The sequence below is a fragment of the Lampris incognitus genome, chromosome 11, assembly GCF_029633865.1.
Source record: "Lampris incognitus isolate fLamInc1 chromosome 11, fLamInc1.hap2, whole genome shotgun sequence".
Taxonomy (NCBI): domain Eukaryota; kingdom Metazoa; phylum Chordata; class Actinopteri; order Lampriformes; family Lampridae; genus Lampris; species Lampris incognitus.
In genome coordinates this window covers 1,074,234-1,098,235 of record NC_079221.1, presented here as the reverse complement: position 1 = coordinate 1,098,235, position 24,002 = coordinate 1,074,234, and the positions used below count along the sequence as shown (strand labels likewise).

The window sequence follows — 24,002 nt, the reverse complement described above, 5'->3', positions numbered from 1 at the left end:
TGGCACTCAACAATAAAGTGAGGTTGCTCAAAATCCAACCAGCCATTTCTATACGAATCACAAATATTTTGCATGGCAAGTAAGTAATTCTCAACTCTCCTCATCTTTCTTTCCCGGATGTTTTTGATAATGTAGTCTTGCTGTACTCTTAAAACAATTAAAACTTATAGTTGCTTAAAACCAAATACTGATTCACCTGATTCATGTTTGATTTTCTTCTGACTTTTCAAAAGCATATGCAACATTTGGACAGAAACATGGCTACTGCCTCCACCACCAGCACTACAACACATGGTTCACGAAGCCCTGATGAGATTCCCTTTCTCACACACTGATCATATAAGACAGACGTGTCAAGAGAAGAAACCGTATCAGAACAAAAGACAGACAGACAGATATAGATAGATAGATAGATAGATAGATAGATAGATAGATAGATAGATAGATAGATAGATAGATAGATAGATAGATAGATAGATAGATAGATAGATAGATAGATAGATAGATAGATAGATAGATAGATAGATAGATAGATAGATATAGATATTTAAGCAGGAGCAAATGCAAGTTCCCTCACAGTTCAGAATGGAGGCACATGACCACTAATTCCACTGTATGTAGCACTGCTGACTGTGTTCGCATGTGTGGCAAGCTAAGCATTTATTTTGACTCTGGAGGAATGGAGGAAAATGCTGCCCTGGCCATATAAATCGCTCAGCAGTCCTCCAACAATGGACCACCTTCGGCTTTCGTGACATGTGTGAGCCCGCCGGACAGCCCGGACAGGGCTGAAACCAGGCCTTTCTTGGCAAACTGCTCTGCTGAAAGGAAAGCAGAGTAGAGAAGGGGGTGGGCTACAAACTACCACCCCAAATGCTAGGGAGACAGTAAAATCTGCTGAATACCAGGGAAAGCAAGCCAGCTGGCCTGGCCCAACAATTTCCCCCCACCACCCCAGAGACACATTACGGTTATTAAATCAAATTGTTTCCTGCAGTCTGAAAAACAATAATATACATCTTGGCGCAGACCATCCCACTGCAGCAGACTGGAGTAGAAATGAAGCTAGCTGGACAGTCTGACTGCTACTGGCTACCAACAATGGCAGCCAGGCTAATCACCATTAGCCACCAAGCCTTGACTTGAGTTTTCACCAATAAAACTCCATTAAGGATTGACCTGAACACCCTAAAAATAAATGCGTCAATATTGGTGACCTGTCCATCGCACAATTAAATATGACATGCACACTTCGTTGATATAATTAATAATAATAATAATAATAATAATAATAATAATCATGAGTGCTCCAAGATGCTTGTAGGATGACAAAAATATTTGCTAATTGCTAAATTTTTTTTCTAGGTCTGACAAATGACAAAAATGTAATTGCAACATATAATATACAGTTGTAATTTTTTTCCTTGCATCAATGTAATGTAGTTGCAGTGTTATGTTTTGCTTGCTTAAGCTCTCTGAATGGGTTCTAATTAACAGTTTTGGAAAATTATGATTGACACAGCGATCCACCAATCGGTGATGAGCACCCTCGCCACTTCTTCTGATATGAAGTTCCAACACCTCACTGAGAGCAAGGGCAAGCAGCTTTTGATAGACAGGGCCATGGCCAAGGCCAAGCAAATGGTAAAAAGGTGTTGCTGGGTAAACTAAAATACTGATTCATTCTATTCCAAGCAATCACTTACTTCTTGTGCTGATTCAAAGAGGTGTATGGTAGTGAGGCTCTTCTTCAAAGTTTATTAGACATAGCAACTAAAGCTAAGGGAGGAAGGCATGCAGACATTTTGTAATGGTGAACTGCCTCATACTTGTGCCTTCAGCCTGTATGCTCTTAGGTGTTCCACTTCCTCCTTTACTCACATGCAAGACAACCCCCCCCCCAAAAAAAACGAGGAAAAAATACAAACAAAATACTTGCTACATTATCAGCCAAGTGTTTGTGAAGGCCAAAGAACCCCCTGCATTAGGCCAAGATGAGCTCAGTGTTAGGTAACACACACACACACACACACATATACATACAAACATATTTCTCCTGTATCAATCTAGCTTTCCTTTCCTTTCACATCCTCTCCATCATATCACAACAGCATATTGGCAATGATTCAAAGTCTCCTGGAATCATCTGGTCACTCTCTGGCAGGCACACACCGCAGGAGAGCAGACAGACAACTGATCACGAGGCTGTGCTCTGCAAGTGCATGATGACCTGTTATCTTAGCTAAGACACTGTGGGAATCCTGCAAGGTAAAACCTCCCAATGCATTGTTGCAGTATGTAAATGACAGCTCAACAGTTGCAGTTTTGCATGTCACTCATACGCGCACTCAAAACATATACACAAAGTGACATCCAGAAAGAGGAAAGCTCAGCTACTTCTGGGGCTGACGCCCATTGTGCTCAGGTCAACGGCAGGACGTTTCATTTCCCCCTGTTAACAAGCTACAGTTGGTAATGTCAGCTGACAAAACCAGGCATTCAACTCAAGCTGTACCACACTTCCACAACATTATAAGGTCTATGTGTGTTTTATACAAATGTGACACAGATGCAAGTGCCCATCACACCCCTGCTTGCATACATACATTTCTCCTCCCATGCTGGTCAAACCACGTGGGATTAGCTGATGACATGTGACATGAGATGCAACACAGCAATGCAGTTTCAGTCACCATCGCCCTCGCACTCACAACCAAACATGCACCATGGATCACGGAAACCTGCACACACATGCACAGGCTAATTTTCAAAAATACATCCAGGACATTGTTTAGAGCTGAAATGTGGGATTTTTCCCCATGAATAAACAGTTATTTTATCCATCTGGACCATAAGAATTTGGTTACATAACACAAACTAGCATCTTTCCACTGGTTGAAGACACTCTCCATACCTCAGTTGAAATGTTTGATGGGGTAGGACGAGCAAACACGGCCCTACCCAAGCAGGCAAAAGGATTGAAATGTGATGTCTATTTGGCAGTGCCTCTGCTGGACAGGTAACCGAACAACTCTACAATAAGTTTTACAGTCTAACAGTGTTCCGATATACTTTGTAAGACATTAGATTGCCTGTTCGAGCTTTGGAATAAGGATGCCATTTTTGCAAGGGTGGGAACCGTTAACCGCTGAGCTGACATCACACAAACAACAATGTCTGCACCACCTTGGACGTCGGTCTTGCTGCTAGAAGGAGGGACAGAGCAAGGAAAACCTCAGATTTCAGTTTTACACCTCAGGCAGCAAATACACTTGCATCCTTATTAGTAACTGAATTCAAACCAGTCACACAAAACAACTTTAAATTTTTCGCTACTGCTATTTTTAAATGGCAGAATACAGCAGTTATGCTTCCTATCCTCCAGGAAATTTTCCATTGTGTAAAACTAGCATGAATTCCAGTTTGGCAAAGGGAGATGCACACACACACACACACACACACACACACACACACACACACACACACACACACACACACACACACACTTCTGTTTTTGAAGGGGGGGGGGGACAACAAAACATTGATCACAGTCCAGTGTCCAATGGAAAAGGAAACTGGTCTTGGGTAACGGACAGGGTATGTTGCTGGCCTGCCCCGCAGCAGAGGTGTAGGTCAATAACACAGATCACATTCAGTCAATAGTACAGCGGCATACTCCCTGCTTCCCAGTGCACTACTAAACCAACTCACAGACTGACTGAGTCTGACTCTTTTCCAATCAAACTGGCAACCAGCCAGATTCAATGATGGAGCTTTCTCTGTTATCTACCACTGCCATTTTAACTTTTGAAACTGGACAGAACAACATCTTCCTGTTTGCACAACACGCACACACACGCACACGCACCATCCAACTTTAAGCTGTTTGTAAAACATCCGTGGAAGAGAAAGAGAGTGATGACACAAAATGTGACCATCTTTGAGCTCTATTAATTATCCACATCGGATTAGAAAGTTCAATGGACACCAAAACAAGATAAGAGTTCCATGTTAAAGCTAGCCATTTTGTGTGTCCTGTCCAAGATAATGGATTAAAGGTTAACCACTTAGGCCAATAACATGACACATGACTGACTATGGCCACATTTCAACTGTCACTCTGTCGCCGACATGAAAAGTCACTCAAGAGGGTGAAAATCTGTGGCACACCAAGATACTCTTAGAAGCTAATCACATGGCAGAACGATGACAAGAACAGCTTCCTCCTCTAATATGAAATTTTCTCAAACACCACGGAGACTAAAGTACAGAGACTACAGCACGAGTAAAGGCAAGTGCACACAAAGGCTTATCCTGAGTTCATCTGGCCAACCCAATGCAACCGGCTCTTTGTATTTCCTACTTCCGTTTTTTTTTCCTTATGTACCTTGCGTCTGTGTCTTTTGGTGCTCTTGATTGTGAAGCACTTTGTAAACTTGTGTTTTATAAAAGGCAGGTAAAAAAATATCTGGATCATTTTCAAATCAAAGAATTACTGTTTCCAACAAGACAGTACATTAGCTCATGTAGAACCAGTATGACTTCTTGTTTGGCAGAGAGGGAGACAGGGCTCCAGGCAGGAAGAGGGAAATACTGTATATTGTGGAAGGAAGCCAATGCACAGACAGACTTCATACCTGGCAGCTCAGTGGGTCTACCGCACCACTGATCTCTCCCTGCACACCATTCACACATCCTGCTCGCACATCTGACTGTGTTCATCAAGACTGGCATCATGGTCTTAGTAGTGTCTTTCACAGACAGCAAGAATTAAATTGGCCCATGAATGACAGCATGCCAATGAAAATATCACAACCAATTCGCGGAATCTTCTACAACCAGCTTTCCAATGAGCAATCGTGTCAACAGAATATGATAACTCCCTTTTGTATGGCCTGAGGGGTGGCAAAAACAAACACAATGATCTAGTTTTTCTATCGGATAAGGATGGTTAGTTGGGAGTGAGCTCTGTCTGAGATCCTCAGCCTCTGTGGGAATGAGAACAGTAGAGAAGAGTCCCCACTGTTAATCCATGGCAGGCTAATTACAGCTTTGATCCACTAGGCATGTGCATCCCTGTGGGTGGGTGAGAGGCAACGGTGGTTGGATAAGGGCAGGGCACACTGGGCTGCTGTTCACGTTTGAGCTGATGCAGTAAAATGCACAACGGTAGCAGATATATAAAACGTGACACAAACAACAGTACGTTTTTACCTGAAGACATGCATTCACACACTGAGACCAAGTTCACAGAGCTGGCTTGAGCTACCAATGAGTCAAGCTGCGTAAATCATCAACCTAATAAACAGAGCCATACATAACATGTGGAGCCATAGCTCCACTCTATACCAGATATAAACAGTTAAGCTCTCCTGAAACACTTCGTGGTATGGCTGACAACCTGACCCATAACATCATTGCGTGCTCCAACATGTGCACTAAAAACATTTGCAAGGTTTTTGGTTGTCAAAGCTGCACTGTAGAGCTTCAGAAATTCTGCACCACAAGATACTAGAGATCTAGACAAAGTGGCTAACTAGAATTACTCTGTCTGTCTAAAATAGATCGCAGTTCTGATGATAGCCCAGTCCCAAAACACACGGTGGAGGAGCTGAGGGGGAGGGAGGAGGAGATGGGATGAGGATGATTGAAAATGAGCAGCAGATGGCATGGAATTATCTAGATCTTCAGTTCTACACCAGTGCCAATGTCACCAGCTGAGAGGCTGCTTTCTTTTAACGACGGATGTCTTTGCTCCCTTGTCAAAACCTTTATTCACCGTATTCAGTAACGGGCTGGAGTTTGCTCCTCAGGTATTTAGGGGTACAGAGCAAGTCATTCCCTGACAGGGTTACGGGACTCATCATGTGACACAGCCAACAAACATAAGTCTTTCAACAAGCCGGACGGAAGCTTACTAGCTAGCCGACGACAAAGCAAAAGGCCATCCACTCCACCATTCACTCCACCATCCACTCCACCATTCACTCTACCATCCAGAGCCCAGACTGGGCAGATCTGCCCGCCTGCCCTGTGCTGTCGTCCACCTCCTCGGAGCACACAAGCGTTCACGAAGAAGCGCGCAAACTTTTTTCCTCCATTATACACATTATACACATCATTATACACGTCACTATACACATTATACACGTCATGACACACGTCGAAACTGACGTTAGCTTACACTTACTTACGGTTTAACGGTGGTCACTGCAGGACTCATAATGCAGCGCGTCCTGCCCGACACGTACAGCTAACCAGCTAGCATGCCGAGTAGCCAGCTAGCATGCCGAGTGGCCAGCTAGCATGCCGAGTGGCCAGCTAGCACGCCGAGTGGCTCACGGCGACCTGACAGCGCTGGTTAGCTGCCCTGAGCCTGTTCACCCAGCCCGGCATCATGCGACTCTCAGCGGTCGTGACGAGGCCGGGGAAAAACACACGCAGACACGAGCCGCTGTTTGATATCAACTGTGGACGGTGACACGTCAGGTGGAACCGGTCGGGTACGGTAGCACGTCCTACACCGCGAGGAGAGACCGGATCCGCGTCCACATCACACACCCGGTGATGTTCCAAGTCACCAGCCCCTCGGCTGCCACTCAGCTTGTACAAATCACGAGCGCCGCCGATGCAGTTGAATACTCACCCCCATCCCACTCTGGTCAATACTGATCATACTCACCCCCATCCCACTACGGTCAATACTGATCATACTCACCCCCATCCGACTACGGTCAATACTGATCATACTCACCCCCATCTCACTCTGGTCAATACTGATCATACTCACCCCCATCCCACTACGGTCAATACTGATCATACTCACCCCCATCCCACTCTGGTCAATACTGATCATACTCACCCCCATCCCACTACGGTCAATACTGATCATACTCACCCCCATCCCACTACGGTCAATACTGATCATACTCACCCCCATCCCACTACGGTCAATACTGATCATACTCACCCCCATCCCACTACGGTCAATACTGATCATACTCACCCCCATCCCAGTCTGGTCAATACTGATCATACTCACCCCCATCCCACTCTGGTCAATACTGATCATACTCACCCCCATCCCACTACGGTCAATACTGATCATACTCACCCCCATCCCACTCTGGTCAATACTGATCATACTCACCCCCATCCCTCTACGGTCAATACTGATCATACTCACCCCCATCCCACTCTGGTCAATACTGATCATACTCACCCCCATCCCACTACGGTCAATACTGATCATACTCACACCCATCCCACTCTGGTCAATACTGATCATACTCACCCCCATCCCACTCTGGTCAATACTGATCATACTCACCCCCATCCCACTACGGTCAATACTGATCATACTCACCCCCATCCGACTACGGTCAATACTGATCATACTCACCCCCATCTCACTCTGGTCAATACTGATCATACTCACCCCCATCCCACTACGGTCAATACTGATCATACTCACCCCCATCCCACTCTGGTCAATACTGATCATACTCACCCCCATCCCACTACGGTCAATACTGATCATACTCACCCCCATCCCACTACGGTCAATACTGATCATACTCACCCCCATCCCACTACGGTCAATACTGATCATACTCACCCCCATCCCACTACGGTCAATACTGATCATACTCACCCCCATCCCAGTCTGGTCAATACTGATCATACTCACCCCCATCCCACTCTGGTCAATACTGATCATACTCACCCCCATCCCACTACGGTCAATACTGATCATACTCACCCCCATCCCACTCTGGTCAATACTGATCATACTCACCCCCATCCCTCTACGGTCAATACTGATCATACTCACCCCCATCCCACTCTGGTCAATACTGATCATACTCACCCCCATCCCACTACGGTCAATACTGATCATACTCACACCCATCCCACTCTGGTCAATACTGATCATACTCACCCCCATCCCACTCTGGTCAATACTGATCATACTCACCCCCATCCCACTACGGTCAATACTGATCATACTCACCCCCATCCCACTCTGGTCAATACTGATCATACTCACCCCCATCCCACTCTGGTCAATACTGATCATACTCACCTCCATCCCACTCTGGTCAATACTGATCATACTCACCCCCATCCCACTCTGGTCAATACTGATCATACTCACCCCCATCCCACTACGGTCAATACTGATCATACTCACCCCCATCCCACTCTGGTCAATACTGATCATACTCACCCCCATCCCACTCTGGTCAATACTGATCATACTCACCCCCATCCCACTCTGGTCAATACTGATCATACTCACCCCCATCCCACTCTGGTCAATACTGATCATACTCACCCCCATCCCTCTACGGTCAATACTGATCATACTCACCCCCATCCCACTCTGGTCAATACTGATCATACTCACCCCCATCCCACTACGGTCAATACTGATCATACTCACCCCCATCCCACTCTGGTCAATACTGATCATACTCACCCCCATCCCACTCTGGTCAATACTGATCATACTCACCCCCATCCCACTACGGTCAATACTGATCATACTCACCCCCATCCCACTCTGGTCAATACTGATCATACTCACCCCCATCCCACTCTGGTCAATACTGATCATACTCACCTCCATCCCACTCTGGTCAATACTGATCATACTCACCCCCATCCCACTCTGGTCAATACTGATCATACTCACCCCCATCCCACTACGGTCAATACTGATCATACTTACCCCCATCCCACTCTGGTCAATACTGATCATACTCACCCCCATCCCACTACGGTCAATACTGATCATACTCACCCCCATCCCACTCTGGTCAATACTGATCATACTCACCCCCATCCCACTACGGTCAATACTGATCGTACTCACCCCCATCCCACTCTGGTCAATATTGATCATACTCACCCGCATCCCACTCCGGTGAACGTTGCTCAGAGCGATGCCACGCGGGGACGTGAGCCCGGCGGAACAGCCTCACACCGGCTCCCCTCTGGCGAGCAGCACCTTCCAGTCGTCGCCCCACACCGCAGTGGCGTTGCGCTGGAGCGCGCTACCATTGGTCAGACTGAGCGGAACTCCTCTCCTGGCGGCGGCGGCGGCGGCGAGACGATCAGTTTCACTTTCGCACCATATCGCCTGCGGCTGATCCCGTCCAGATGTCCTGTTGTATGTTTAAATTATTCCCCATACAAACGCGAGGGACACGTTCGTATCAGAAAGTAGTCCCGTTCTGACGAGGATGCGGCGCATCATCCGGCAGGGCTGCGTGGTGGTGTGGTGACGCGCTCCCTCCGCGCTAACTAAGCCTTTCATTTTTGGTTCTACGTGCGTCACCGGAAAACTACTCGCCGTGTGTTACGAGCAGCCAAAACTTCACGAAATGTCCCACACGCCCTTCACTGACTGAAGCTATAAGGTAGGCTTTTTCATATTCATATTCGTATTCATTTTATTGTTGGAAACGTTTTTATTTTTTCCTCAAAGTTGTCTATAAAAAAATAAAACCCGTAGCGAGTAGAAATGAGCGCAAAAATGAACTTGAGCCAAGTCTCCCCCCCCCCGGCTAGTTGAACTGTAGGCTTCCTATCATAGAATTATAGTAACATGGTATCCATAGTATCAGAGTATCCATAGTATCAGAGTATCCATAGTATCAGAGTACTCCATAATATCAGAGTATCCATAGTATCAGAGTATCCATAGTATCAGAGTACTCCATAGTATCAGAGTATCCATAGTATCAGAGTACTCCATAGTATCAGAGTATTCATAGTATCAGAGTATCCATAGTATCATAGTACTCCATAGTATCAGAGTACTCCATAGTATCAGAGTATTCATAGTATCAGAGTACTCCATAGTATCAGAGTATCCATAGTGACCCCCGGTTTGAAGGGGTGTGCATAAGACTAACATGACACCATCATAACATGACATAACACCTGTCATGAACATGAGGGGTCTTTATAAATGCTTATGAATGTTGTTATCAAGTGTCATTCGGTCAGTTATGTCATTTTTGTTTGAGAGGTCTGTTGTCGAGCTACAGATGCCAGAAATACATCAAATTGAGCGACTCAGCCCCACTTGGGTTGCTACAACAAAGACGTCTCAAACAATGTCAACTTTGCATTAAAAATGACGTAAATGCCCGAATGACACTTAATGACAACATTCATAAAGACTCCTTCATGTTCATGACAGGTGTGATGTCATTCTTATGCACACCCCTTCAAATGAAGTGTGACCCCCGAGAGGGACTGTTATAGTTCATTTACACGCTTGTTCTTAGTTGACATTCGGTGTATGTTCATATATTTAGGGACTGGAGTCCCTGGATATATACCGAAATGTCAAGATGAAGATGAAAATTAGATTTTGCTATATCTGGTGCAATAAAATACAGTACTATATTAGCCCTCTTCGGACCTGATGTTGCGCAGGCGCAAGATAATTTTGAATCAGAAAACTGATTTTGGTCCTCAGGTGATCCACATTAACTTCTGTACCATCTCCACTCGGAAAACCTCAATGGCTTTGGCTGAAGTGCACCTCCTTCGCACCATAAATGAACTGGCAGGGGCGCTGGACTCTGATGAGTGCAGGAGGCTCCTGTACCTGTGTGGCAGCTTGGATTCGGACAGCAGCGTGGCTCATGTGGAGGAAATGCTGAGGTCTCAGCTTATCCGGGGTGAGATCAACTACCTGTTTCTGATCGAGCTCCTGTCTGAGTTGAGACGCTTTGATATCCTGAAGAAGATGTTCAGAACCAGTAAGGATGAGGTGGAGCGGACTCTAAGAAACAGACATGTTTTATCAAGATACAGGTGAGATGTAAAAGCCAGACAGTCAAGCTTTCATTTGAAATATAATACGGAGTAAAATAATAATTCCCTCTGTCTTTTCTTTGTCACAGGGTACTGATAGCTAATTTAAGTGAGGATATGGCAAATGAAGACTTGAGAAATGTGAAATTTCTGTTGAGTAGCACCATACCCCGAGAGAAAGTGGACAATGCTAAGGTGATGAGTCGGTGCTAATTGTTTCACATCCTGTCACTGTTTCTGTATAGGTCAGGGTTTTTTCAGGGTCCTGTGTAGGAGGGGATTTTAACATTTCTTATCTGTGTCTCGAGCAATGACTGCAAAGCCATCACGAGAACTTTTTCTTTCACTTCTTCTTTCTCAGAATTTCCTTGACATTGTTGTTGAGCTTGAGAAGTTGGACAAAGTTTCCTCAGAAAGTGTGGATTTCATTGAGCAATGTTTGAGAAACATTGGCAGGGTTGACCTAGCCAAAAAAGTTAATATCCACCAGAGGTCGGGTAAGTGTACTTCGTGTAGTTAATGCACATTTTTCAAAAGACAGTTTTTAAATTGCTTAACAGTTAGGCTCACATTAATTATGAATTTTTGGTGGACGCACAAATATTTTTCAACTGGGTTCATTAGAGTGGTGCTGATATAGACATATACAAGTTTAATTTATTATTATTATTATTATTATTATTATAATATACAACTGTAGAACTGAGACAGCAAACAGTGGGATTTGATCCTATTTCACCAAATTAACTAGCTTTTTTAACACAAATTAATTCCAGAGCACCTGATGACAAAGAACAACCTTTAGAGTATACAGTGAGGTGAATACCTGTATAAAAACCTGTTTTTCCCCAAACCTTTCACAGATGGGAGAGACCAGCAGCAGCCAGTGGTCCCTCATCAAGTCGTTCAGATGCAAAGGGTCAAAGCTCCTGTGAGTAAGCAGTGTAAAAGAGCATCTTAACATTACTATCTTTTCCTCCTCTATACGTCTCTAGAAAACTGATATATCTCTCCAACACGGTCTGCTCTTCAGATTGTGTACCCTACCCCAAACTGTACCCCTCCTCTGCACCAACCAAGGCTAGGGCTGCCCCAGCGGCGCATTGGTAAGTTATTGATATATGTGATCAAGCACAACTATTTACAAAGGTTGTATTGTTGTTGTTCTTCCTCTTCTTCTTCTTCTTGATCCAAGTATCCATTTAAAGCCAGGTTAATGTGGTATTAGCAAATGACATCTTGTGAGGCGATTCAATTTGCCTCTGTCAAGAAACAAAACACTGAGGTTGAGCTGCAGGGCACTCAGCCAGCAATGTTCCTGGGTAGGGAGCTAGTAGGGATAATGTGCCCCATCGTTACACCTGTACAGCTGCAGGTGGATCTGGGGGACATAGCATGCACCTGGCAGGTGAGAGGAAGCAGTCAGCTGGCTTCATGTGTATTGGAGGCTGCATGTGGAATATGCCCTCCCCGCATCACTGTAGGGCTCATGCGGTGGTGGGACCTCAGGATAACAGAGAATTGTACGTGCTTCCTCTGTTTAAGCTTTACACTCACATTGTCACTACTTTTCCTCCGTTTCCCCTCCAGAAAACCAAGGAATGCCTGCAAGGAGAAGCCAAAACTGTCAGGTAATGTGTACACTCATTTCTTGTGTGTATTTGTACATAAATTTGTTCCACTAGTGCTTCATTTTTTTAAGCATGGTTATTGCTCATTAGGTGCATTCGTTAAACTAAACTTTGTATTGTAGAGTTCACTGGATGAGTACAAACTTCAGATGGGCCCCAAAGGAATATGTGTGATCATAGACTGTGTGGGCAATGACGGAGGTGAGAATCCGATTGAACTCATCATTTGTCGGGGTACTATATGACACTTAACTTGTCAGTCTTCTGTTCCGAGTTCAAATTCTACACAACATGCATGTTATCAGCAATGCTGTTTCTGCATACCATTTCTCACAAATGAATCGAGAGGGAAAAGACTAAACTGTAGGGACGTAGAACTTAAATAATTCACACTTAAGTGGTGATGTTGTGATTTAAACTGACAGTGTGTTTTTGTGAAAAAGGCACAAACTGGATGTAAACACTGTCTGACCAACATGTTTATTTGATGTTCCAACTGCGGGGCAGCCTACTTGTAAATGTAACTGAGTTAAAATTCTGATTACATCTTTTTGCTCTAATCCAGAAATGTTGGAACATACATTCGGTGGTCTCCATTTTAAGGTGGTCCTCCATAAGTGGCTTGGTGTGGATGACATACTCTCAGTCCTCAGAGGGATTGTTAAACAGACACGGAACCAGGATGTCAGTGCCTTTGTCTGCTGTGTCATTAGCCGAGGTACGGCCACAGACCTCCTGGCTACAGACTCGTACAGCAGAGGCCTGCGTCTGGATACACTCAGACACCTCTTTACTGCAGATGCCTGCCCCATGCTGGCAGGCAAGCCCAAACTCTTCTTCATCCAAAGCTACAGAGTCCCTGAGTATCAGGGCTGTGCCAGGACAAATCACAGGGATGAGGATCTTGAGACAGATGGGTATGATGCGATGTCCGCAGGGGAGGTTGTCCCCACAGATGCAGATGTGTTCTGGAGTCACTGCTGGACAGATGAGTCCCAGCTAGGGCAAGGTGACCACCGCTCTGTCTACCTGTCGGCATTGACCAATGCCTTACAAAAAAGCGAAAAGAGGTAAGGTGGGAAACACACTTTCACATGGACAGGTTTTTTTTTTTTTACTTTTGTGTTGGTAATGGGGAGGAAAAAACATCCTCAGTGACACTTTCATCTGAGTAGGACGTTCTTTTTTAACAGCTCTGTCTTTTTCTCTGTTGCTGCAGGAGGACACATCTTCTTGACATCCATACAGTGGTGAACAGCGTGATTTATGATCACAACCAGAGGGGTTCCATGTCAAGTTACCACATTGATTTAAAACATACTCTCAGAAAGAATCTTTACCTCTAGTAAGACATTTTATCAGTATCACATGGACAAAGTGGCGACAGGCATGGGCGCAAGTCCATGAATCCTGGGATGGCCTCCAGCGCCTTACTTGTGCCCCCGTCGATAGGGTTAGTGGTTGTGTCAGGAAGGACATCTCACATAAATTTTTGCCAAATCAATATGCGGATTGACAAGACCGTACCAGATCGGTCGAGGCCCCATACGGGATTGGCTGAGGCCCGGGTTAACAACGGCCGCCATTGACGCTGTGCCCTGACAGGGTACCCACGGAAACTGTAAAACCCGCTGTGGCGACCCCTGAGAAGCAGGGAACAAGCTGAAAGACGAAGCGTCGTCATATGGACTAGTCTTTGGACCTCATCACTCAGCCATACATGCTTTTGCAAAGGTGGGTATATTCTAAAACAAACTGCGACCTCTACTGGCATAATGGATTACTAACGCCAAACTTTACGTAATCAGATGTACACACTAAAAAAGCTAACTATTGCTAAACTTTGACTAAATTATAAACAATAGATCACCACAGAAAGGTGCCATGTCACATGTGCTAAAGTGTTAGAGTAGTTTTATTATATAGAAGGAGACAAAGGTCAAGGTGACTGACAGCCAAAGTGCCTTTATAATAAAATAAATAAATAAACATCTCGTGTCACAAGAACCAGAAAACTGAAAAAAAAAACGTTTTGGATTTCACAAGGGAGATGGAAATGTGCTGACAAGCGAGGAGAGTGTGGTGAGAATTCAATTCAATGTATTGTTATTAAAAACAATGTGCAGGCACACGTTCAAAATGAAATGAGGGCTGCGGCGTCACCAACCAGTGCAAGACAGACACAGGCAAACACAGTATAAGATATACACACATGAAGACCCAAAGCTAAAAGCAAGTTAAAAAAGCGCACGAGTACAAAATATTTAAAAATATCTACAGACATTCAGTGGGTAGCGAGGTTCAGGTGGGCAACAGCTTGTGGAAAGAAGCTGTTTTTGAGCCTGGTAGTGCGGGCTCTGAGGCTCCTGTAGCACCTCCCAGAGCGCAGGGGGGGAGAACAGTCCATGGTTGGGGTGGGTGGGATCTCTGCTGATGCTCAGACCCCTTCGAAGGCAGCGTTTGTGATAAATGTCTTTTATGGCTGGGAGCTGGGTACCGGTGACATGCTGGGCCGCCTTGACGACCCGCTGCAGAGCTTTCTGGTCTACTGAGGTACAGTTGCTGTACCACACTGAGATGCAGATGGTCAGGATGCTCTCTATGGTGCAGTGGTAGAAGTTGGTGAGAAGGTGGAAGGAGTACTTTGAGGAGCTGATGAATGAAGAAAATGAGAGAGAGAGAAGGTTGGATGATGTGGGGATAGTGAATCAGGAAGGGCAGTGGATTAACAAGGAGGAAGTGAGGGCAGCTATGAAGAGGATGAAGAGTGGAAAGGCAGTTGGTCCTGATGACATACCTGTGGAGCAGGAGGTGTTTAGGAGAGATGGCAGTGGAGTTTTTAACTAGATTGTTTAACACAATCTTGGAAAGTGAGAGGATGCCTGAGGAGTGGAGAAGAAGCATACTGGTACCGGTTTTAGAGAACAAGGGTGATGTGCAGAACTGTAGCAACTACAGAGGTATAAAGTTGATCAGCCACAGCATGAAGACATTCACAAAGGAGCTGCTTCATAAAATACAATGCAGAGGTAGGCCACTAGTTGGCGCTGTTGGATCCAGTTTGCTGATAAATCAGGCGTAGACAACCTTAAACTTCTTTTTTTGGGGGGGGGGGTATCTTTATCGACAAGAGGAATCACATGAAAACAAGGACGTTATTAACAAAGACAGCAACATCAGAGCCAGAGATGTGAAAACATTAAACAGGGACACAAATAAACACTTTGCAGCTCTTATTTTTAGGGTTAAAATGGTTTTAATGTACTGTTCGGATTCATCCTCAGAACTATAAATAAAGGTTAAGAACGGCTACATTTTGATTTATGGTTATGACACTGTGCTAAAATATTCAACAAACTGATGATTATTGTAGAAACCAAGCAGTACATTTTCCCAGTAAAGAGGAAGTTGAGAGTCAGTGTTATCCACAATATGCCGTGATGAGGTCTTTCCAAAGTTGGTCAGTTTAGGGACATTGTCCGACATTGTATGTTTGTGAGAACAGCTACACAAACGTCTTTCTTAAACGTGAGGCATAATGACTGGCAGCATAATACCTATGTACGATTTTGAAAGAACCTTCTCTGACTTTATTCGTAAGGAGATATTTGTATGGAAGATTCCAGATACTTTTCCAATCCAAGTTGTAAAAGAAAAAATAACTAACCCAACACGATACAACAGAAGGGGTCCTTGTAATGTCTTTTGACATAGTGAGCGTATGTTGCGGCAGTTATTTGTTAAAGTGGTGGTCAGGCAGCCCTGTGATGGCCTGGCGGTCTGTCCAGGGTGGCTCCCCGCCTGCCGCCCAGTGACTCCTGGGATAGGCTCCAGCATCCCCGCCACCCTGACAGCAGGATAAGCGGTTCAGATAATGGACAAATGGTAGTCAGGCACTCCCTGAAGTGACCTCAGGGTCTTGTGTTGTGAGCAAACTGGCGTTCGTGGCCCTTTAAGGAGGATCAGAATTCCAGAAGGAGTAGCATACATGACCATGGCGAACTCCTTTGGGGTACCAGGAATGCCAAAGGTATTAAGGAATTCAGAATAGTTCATCAGCAGTGCGTTAACATGGATTAACTGCTTTACTAGGATGACATGATCGTCCACCCAGTTGTGATAGAATAGGGTCTATTTTTGAACATAATATGCCGATTATTCCAAGTGAAGCATTTATGGGGGTTATTTGATTTGTAAATTAAAGACCATGCTAAAAGCGTTTGTCTGTGGAATTTAGATAAATGTAAGTGAAGTTTATCTGTCTTCTAATCACACAAAAGTACAAATTCAAAGCTTCTGCTCTTAGAGAAAATACAGTTAGTCAAAAAGTTGCAAGCAGATGTAGGGTTGTTCCAGTGAGTTTTAAAGGTGTTATCAAGAGTAGTAAAATCAAGAACGTTGATCCAGCGCAGTCGTAGGTATTCATAAAGCAGACTTTTACGTAATGGGTCTTGTTTTTCCATGTAAAACTGAAGAGTGATTTGTCAGGTGTATTACATATCTGCTTACTGACAGAGGGATTGCTGCATATGGGAGAGGAGATCGCCCTCCTGCCTTTGTCGGGACCACTCGCCCTTTTAACGACAAATCCCTCTGCAACCACTTGTTAAGCTTTCTTCTCCTTTCATCAATAATCAAGCTGAAGTTTTCAGAACATCTTGCTTCTGCATTTTTCATGATCCCCAAACACACCTTATCTTTATCCAGCATGTTGGAGATACAGGTTGTGTTACATTCTTTAAGAGGAAAAAAATCTCACACTTGGTAAAAGTCAAACGTAGTGCCGAGGCTGCAGAGAACGATGCTGTTGTTTCTATAGCGATGGCTGCTTGACTAGCAGCCTAGCCTCAGGTGCCAGCAGCCACAGCAAAGTGGACCCTGGTCTGCTGCGTGACAAAAACTAAGCAGGTGTGGGCTTGGCTAGTGCTTGGATGGGAGTCCTCCCGAAAAAAAGAGTTGCTGCTGGAAGTGGCGTTAGGGGGCAGTCTTCCATACGGTCTTAAAAACAGGGAAACTGGTGACACACTTAACTTGGTTTGTGAAATAAATGAAGTGCAGTTATTATACTAGAGGAATCTATTAATTGTTGTACTTTCCCATGTGCATGGCAGCTAATGTAGCAAATAATTATATGAATGTAGACCTGCTGTAGGGATGTACTCGCTACGTCTGTCATAAGTGTAACTTTAAATGGAATGTTTTGATGTAGCATTTTATTTATATATATGAATCTCAGACATTGCATAATTTACTGTTTTGTTGTTTTGCTTTTACTATGTTGCATAATTAATGTAACGGGTACAGCTGAAAGTAGTAGTAGTAGTAGTAGTAGTAGTAGACTATGTTTCCATTGTACAATATTTACTAAGTTACATATAAACTACACTGGCTATGGAAAAGAATTTCTTTCCTGTGGACTACATAATAACTGTTCAAATACAGCTCACTGGAAACCCATCCATCCATCAGCTAAAAATGCTGTTTCAACGTTATGCACAATTACACTGGCTTTGCCACTTCGATCGATTAACATCGGCAGTGATGGCATCACGAATGAGGAAACAAGACCAGGTCAAACCCTAGTATATGTCTGGACCGTGTATGGTCAATGTTCAAAATCTTGGCCTAGTTGTTACAGGGATAGTCAGTGTTAGTGTCTGTAATGTGAATTCCAAGATATTAAATGTTAATCTGCAATTTCCTATAGGGGTCCCAGTAATATTTGTTGTTAAAATGTGCTGCAGTAGCATATCACGACATGATTTAGCTACGTTCGAGTTTTTAAAAAAAAGGTTATAAACGCAGTCGCAAGAACAATACTTTCCACTCATATCTTGGGATGTTTGATTTGAAAGACACCTTAATTGTAATTATAACTATTCTAATTATTTGTCAACTCCCCTCTTCTTTCATCTGTTTCTGGATGCGGCTGTCTCATTTTTCTAAGACTCACTCTGTATTGGCAGGTGAATGCACACAGAATGGCTTGTGGCCGCTGATAGCACCATGACTTGTGCATTACTTGCAACCACTATCTGCCCTGTCTCAAGGTCCGATTCCCAAAAGACATTGCACTAATGATATTACAGCCCATAACGTTTTGCAGCCGAGTGCAATTTGCCCTTCTTTTGTGTCTGATTGCAATTATCTACGTGGCAAAGTATAAATAAATGGTGGCTGTGTGCCAAGAACACAGTAGGCAGGTTCAATGCCATCCTTGATGTGATCAAGTATAACAAGAATTGTTAGACCTGGCTGCAATATCCTGAGGGTATTTTGGGTTAGCCCAGCTGACTACTGTTGAGGACATAGCAATGTGCGACGCAGGGTGAAAATAAAGGGAACCGATCTGAATATTCTGTTTATTTAGAGAAAATAGTGACGACAAAACAGAAATATTACAACGTGTCAAAGATACGTACCGTTTACATCGACCTGGCGACGGAAGATGGTGATCACAGGCATTCCAACACCACAGATGGATTGGGATTCCTCCAACTTGCCTGACGCATGGAAGGAGTTTCACCAGCACATGGAGCTGATGTTTCAGGCCCACTGCACGCTTAAGATGAGGAGGAAAAGCACAGCTATCTGCTCCTATGGATCAGGGAGAAGGGTAGGTATGTCTTCAATACATGTACTCTCAAGACAGACCAGAGGAAGGTACTGAAAACGTTCTATGACAATTTTGAAGCCTACGTAATACCCAAAGCACGTGTAAGTTCTACGAGAAAATGCAAGGAGACGGTGAAAGTTCTGACCAGTTCGTGACTAGTGAAAGACTGCAACTACCCTAATAGTGATGAGATGATTATGGACAGAAGTATTTTTACAACAAACTCACTAAGAGTGCGTGAAAACTGCGGTCACGGTCCGGCCTAATGCTGGAGAAGGCAATTGACATTGCACGCTCATACGCACTATCACAGCATCGGTTAAAGACAACGGTTTGCCCCACTGCTAACACAGCCAGTCACTCTGCTCATGGGGTTAGCAGAAAACCGCCTAAATCGTACCAAACATGCCATGGACACAGAATAACAAGCAGGACTGACGGTACTAGTACCACGCAGGGTAAGGAATGTGGAGTTTGCACAGAGGAATGCCCAGCAATAACAAATGCAAGAAATTCAACCACTTTGCTAGGGTGTGTAGGACACAAACACAGCAATGACAGACAAAACACAAACCCAAGAGGGTGCATGCCATCTCGGACAGCACCGAGCAGCCACCAGATGAACTGTACATTGATACTATCACAAAACAGCATACAACCACAACTAGAGAACAGGCCTTTGCAGAGGCGAAAATAGAAAGAGAGAGGCACAAACAAATTTAAAAAAGAGGCAGGTGCCCAGCCTAAAATACCAGCCAACACATCCCATCAAATATTTTAGAATGTAGCACTAGGCCTGCCAGCCAGCAAGACTTCAGGATATGATGGGCAGATGCTGAAAGTAAAAGGGGCTTGTAGGTTCACATGGAGATACAGACAGAAAACAGTCATGCTAGACTCTGACATAGTCTACACAAATGCTACCCCCATTTTGGGCATGCGGCCATGTTTAGACCCGAACATGGTCAAACTGGTACACATAGCTGATGCCCAGCCGAAAGCACACACAAGCATTATGGAAGAGTTTACTGACGTGTTTGAAGGCATTGGACTATTTCCTGGAGAATGTAGCCTTCACCTCACACCCTCGGTAACACCAGTGGTGTGCTTGCCTCGTCACCTCACATGCGCTTTGCACATCCAGCTCAAAAACGAGCTGGGCGAAATGGAAAAAATGGACATAATCCAAAAGGTCACTGAGCCAACCAAATGGGTTAATGTATTAATGGTGGTGGAAAAGCTTAAAACAGGAAAGCTTAGGATTTGTCTAGATCCCCGTCCCCCAAACAAAGCCATCTAGAGCCCTCACTATCCGCTCCCTACTCTAGATGACATCACCCCAAGACTAGCTGGGGCACAGTATTTCAGTGTACTAGACACCAGGTCCGGGTACTGGACATAAAACTCAGCCAAAGTCATCCATACTAACCATGTTTAACACTCTATGGCAGACATAGGTTCAAGAGACTCCAATTCGGAATCATATAATAATAATAATAGTTTCATTTATATAGCACCTTTCTAAAACAATGTTACGAAGTGCTTCACAAAAAGCTAAAAAATACAGATAAAACCAGACAAGGCAGGAATAAGAGTAAGATCAAATAAGAGTAAAATTAAAAACAGTAAAAGTAAAAAAAAAATCCAACATTTATAAAAGCTTTCATAACAAAGAAAAGTTTTAAGACAAGATTTAAAAGAAGCTAAAGACTTAGTTCGTCTTAGCTCAGCAGGAAGAGAGGTCCATAGTGTGGGGGCTCTGACAGCAAAAGCCCGATCACCCTTTGTAACCAACCGAGACCTGGGATATATGCACAGGATGAGTTCCGGAGGAGAGTGGATGAGAGCTACCAGGGGCTTCCGGGTGTCACCACCATCATGGATGACATCTTAGTGTATAGCCACACTGAAGAGGAGCACAATGCCAACCTGCATGCCATGCTGGAAAGAACGAGGGAGAGAGAGGAATAAAGCTGAACAAGGACAAAGTCATCATTTGTGTGTCTGAGGTGAGATATTTAGGACACACACTGACCCAAGAATGCATAAGGCCTGACCCTAATAAGGTTAAGGTGATCAAAGTAATGGCCCCACTGTGGAGCAAGGCATGGCTGGAGACCATACTGGGCATGGTCATTTACCTTTCCAGGTTCACCCCCGACTACCAGACACGACAGCTCTGCTCCAGAGACTGCTAGAAGAAAACAGTGAGTTTGTGTGGGACTCAAAACATGATGTCGCATTCCAACAAATGAAAGACCTCCTAACACATGAGCCTGGTCCAGTACTTGCATACTTTGACCACACCAGGAATGAATAAATGAATGAATGCCTTTATTTGTCATTGCACAGCTGTACAAAGAAATTAAGTGCGACTCCCCAGTGATACAAAATAAAAAAATAAAATATATACAAATAGTCAAAATACAAATAGACACACATGGGCAGCTCAATCAACATATAATGTATGCGTGAATGTAAAAATAAGTGTAATATCTATGACACTAGAGAAATAGTCTGTGTATCACACTAACCCGAGTCAGCAGATTTTTTTGCCCATGCCAAATGCACAGGTGTTAGTGCACAGTTTCAGGATATTATTGCAACCTTTGAGCTGGTTAACAGAGTTCAGTTCTTTAATGGCACTTGGGCAGAAACTGTTCAAAAGTCTGCAAGTACGGGTCTTGAAAGACCGCGCCTCCCAGAGGGCAGCAGAGTGAAAAGGTGGTTGCCGGTTCAAATCTGGGAGGTCCCGGGGCGCGCTCCAGCTTGCTCACAAATTAAGCCCTGAATTGGTCGTAGTCTTAAACTGATGGTTTATAAAGATTGGCTTTATTCACATACAGTCTTCACAAGCACACAATAAGAGCTAAAGGAAGAAAACAAAAAAAATACTTTCTAACATTTACAATAACACAAGAAGGAAACATAGCAGAAAGCTACCCATCTCACTACATATGATTGTACAAATCAAGATGTCCCGAACACATAATACATTATGGTCAAACACAGGCAGTTCAGAGTAGCAATTCAAACTAACCTACACTGCTGTTTGTTTTTAACGGGACCGGAAAAGCCCAACACACAAAACAACTTATCGGTATCGTACTTCAAAAGACGAAACATACACTTCGATCAAAACAGCCGAAATCAAACACAAATCCACTAACCTTCTGCCCCTATCAGCCAGGTGCTAAACAAGCTTAAATACACTCTTTCGCCAGACCTCCAACACTTTGACTGTGATTACTTTCGTCTGCCGGCATTTGCAAACCTTTTTTCCGCGTTTTTCTACTTCCTGTCTCCTCATTCCGGCTTGACACAACTGCGCATGAGCATCAGGCAGTATAATCGAACTTCAAAATAAAAGAGCATTTTAAGAACTGATACGCTATCATAAACAAATATGCACGAGCACTTGCAAAAACAGTAATATAACTCACTCAAAGGTTATTTACAGGAGGTACCACTGGCTCCAATCTTACCTCTCCAACAGGTCACACTTCATCTCACTTCACACTTCATCTCACTTCACAACCACTCCTCTGTTCCATCCACAGTCACACAAGGTGTTCCCCAAGGTTCTGTACTCGGCCCACTCCTTTTCATCATCTACATCCTCCCTCTTGGTCAGATTCTCCGCCATTTCAACTTGGACTTCCACTGTTATGCTGATGACACCCATCTATACCTCAGCACCAAATCCCCTCACAATCCACCCCTCTCTCACATCGACTCCTGTCTGTCTGCAGTTAAAGTCTGGATGCAGCAAAACCTCCTCAAACTCAACAGTGACAAAACTGAACTCCTCTTCATTGGCTCCAAGTCCACTCTCAGCCAAATCAACAACCTTGCACTCACCATCGATGGCACTACTGTGTCCCCTTCCCCCCGAGCACGCAACCTTGGTGTGATCCTTGATCCCACCCTCTCCCTTGAGCTACATATCCGCCAAATGGTCAAATCCTCCTTCTACCACCTTCGCAACATTGCAAAAATAAGATCCTCTCTCACACGCCCTGCTGCTGAGATACTGATCCATGCCTTCATCTCCTCCCGCCTTGATTACTGCAACTCTCACTCCTCTATGGCATCATAGAGGAGTGAGTGGCCTGGGAGGATCTAGTTCCATGGCAACACAAGTGTGAAGACGATGGGATCCGCCACAGGTTGTACCCAAGTGATGGTCGGATTGGGAGTCCGGACTGCCCACTTATTAGGCACTTACGAGCCAGGGATGTGTGGGATTTTCATAACCGTCAGTCTGCGGTCCCGTTAGGCTTTAGCCAGCTGAGTGCTGCCCAGGTTATGCCAACTCCACAAGTGAAGTCCGGTCAATACCGCGAGGAGGGGCCTATCCGGGGTTTTTCACGCATGCAGGAGTCGGTAGCCTAAACGTTTCAGCCTACATCACGAGATGCTTCGGCAACCCTTTCAGGAAGTCATTATAAAGTTGATAGAATCCGGTCATAACACTTCAAAGCTGATATTTGGCGTTATGAAGAAGCTATAATATAATGGACTCGTCCGTTGTGGAGCAAGCTCTTTGTTCGCGCCTGTTGCGTTCTCTTTCGCTCTGGACTTTGAAAGAGACGGCATGTATCCTGTGTGCTGTTGCTGTTGAAAGTTTTGGTAAATTAACCTGTAAATACTGTTTCTCATTTACCATCAACGGTAATGGTAATAACCGTTAACTAAACTTAGCGCAAACAGTAAGGAAATTTGTGTTTGGTAGATTATTTCTTTGTTGTAACAATGCTTCTTGGCAATACATCTTATACCAGGCACCTGATTGTCAGCACCTGTTGTTATTAGAAGTTATAAGCCTGTGGTGGTCATTGCTGTCTATTGCATTAGACATATCTTGGTAACCTTAGGTGTGATCCGAGAGTATAAATGTGTATGTAACCCACATAGAA

The 24,002-nt window shown here is 44.3% G+C and overlaps 2 protein-coding genes across 2 annotated transcripts in view; one reads left to right on the top strand and one right to left on the bottom strand.

The window, feature by feature from the left end:
- LOC130120700 (hyccin 2) overlaps nt 1–9,051 on the bottom strand; it is a 147,186-nt gene extending 138,135 nt beyond the window's left edge. Inside the window, exon 1 of the mRNA XM_056289390.1 lies at nt 8,915–9,051. The gene's annotated coding sequence lies outside the window, so the exon portion shown is untranslated. The remainder of the gene's footprint in view (nt 1–8,914) is intronic.
- Nucleotides 9,052–9,288: 237 nt separating this feature from the next.
- On the top strand, nt 9,289–18,663 carry LOC130120702 (CASP8 and FADD-like apoptosis regulator). The gene is made up of 10 exons (XM_056289391.1): nt 9,289–9,425; nt 10,496–10,836; nt 10,926–11,031; nt 11,198–11,333; nt 11,700–11,767; nt 11,870–11,942; nt 12,427–12,467; nt 12,590–12,668; nt 13,033–13,537; nt 13,687–18,663. The coding sequence occupies exons 2-10, from the start codon at nt 10,541–10,543 to the stop codon at nt 13,811–13,813; spliced, it is 1,431 nt and encodes a 476-aa protein (XP_056145366.1). The 5' UTR covers nt 9,289–9,425; nt 10,496–10,540; the 3' UTR covers nt 13,814–18,663.
- Nucleotides 18,664–24,002: the final 5,339 nt, after the last annotated feature.

Coding starts and splice junctions, on each gene's coding strand:
- LOC130120702 (XM_056289391.1), top strand. CDS start 10,541: ATGGCTTTGGCTGAAGTGCACCTCCTTCGCACCATAAATGAACTGGCA. Junction 11,943..12,426: donor GCTGCCCCAGCGGCGCATTG/GTAAGTTATTGA, acceptor TTTCCCCTCCAG/AAAACCAAGGAATGCCTGCA. Junction 12,669..13,032: donor CTGTGTGGGCAATGACGGAG/GTGAGAATCCGA, acceptor GCTCTAATCCAG/AAATGTTGGAACATACATTC.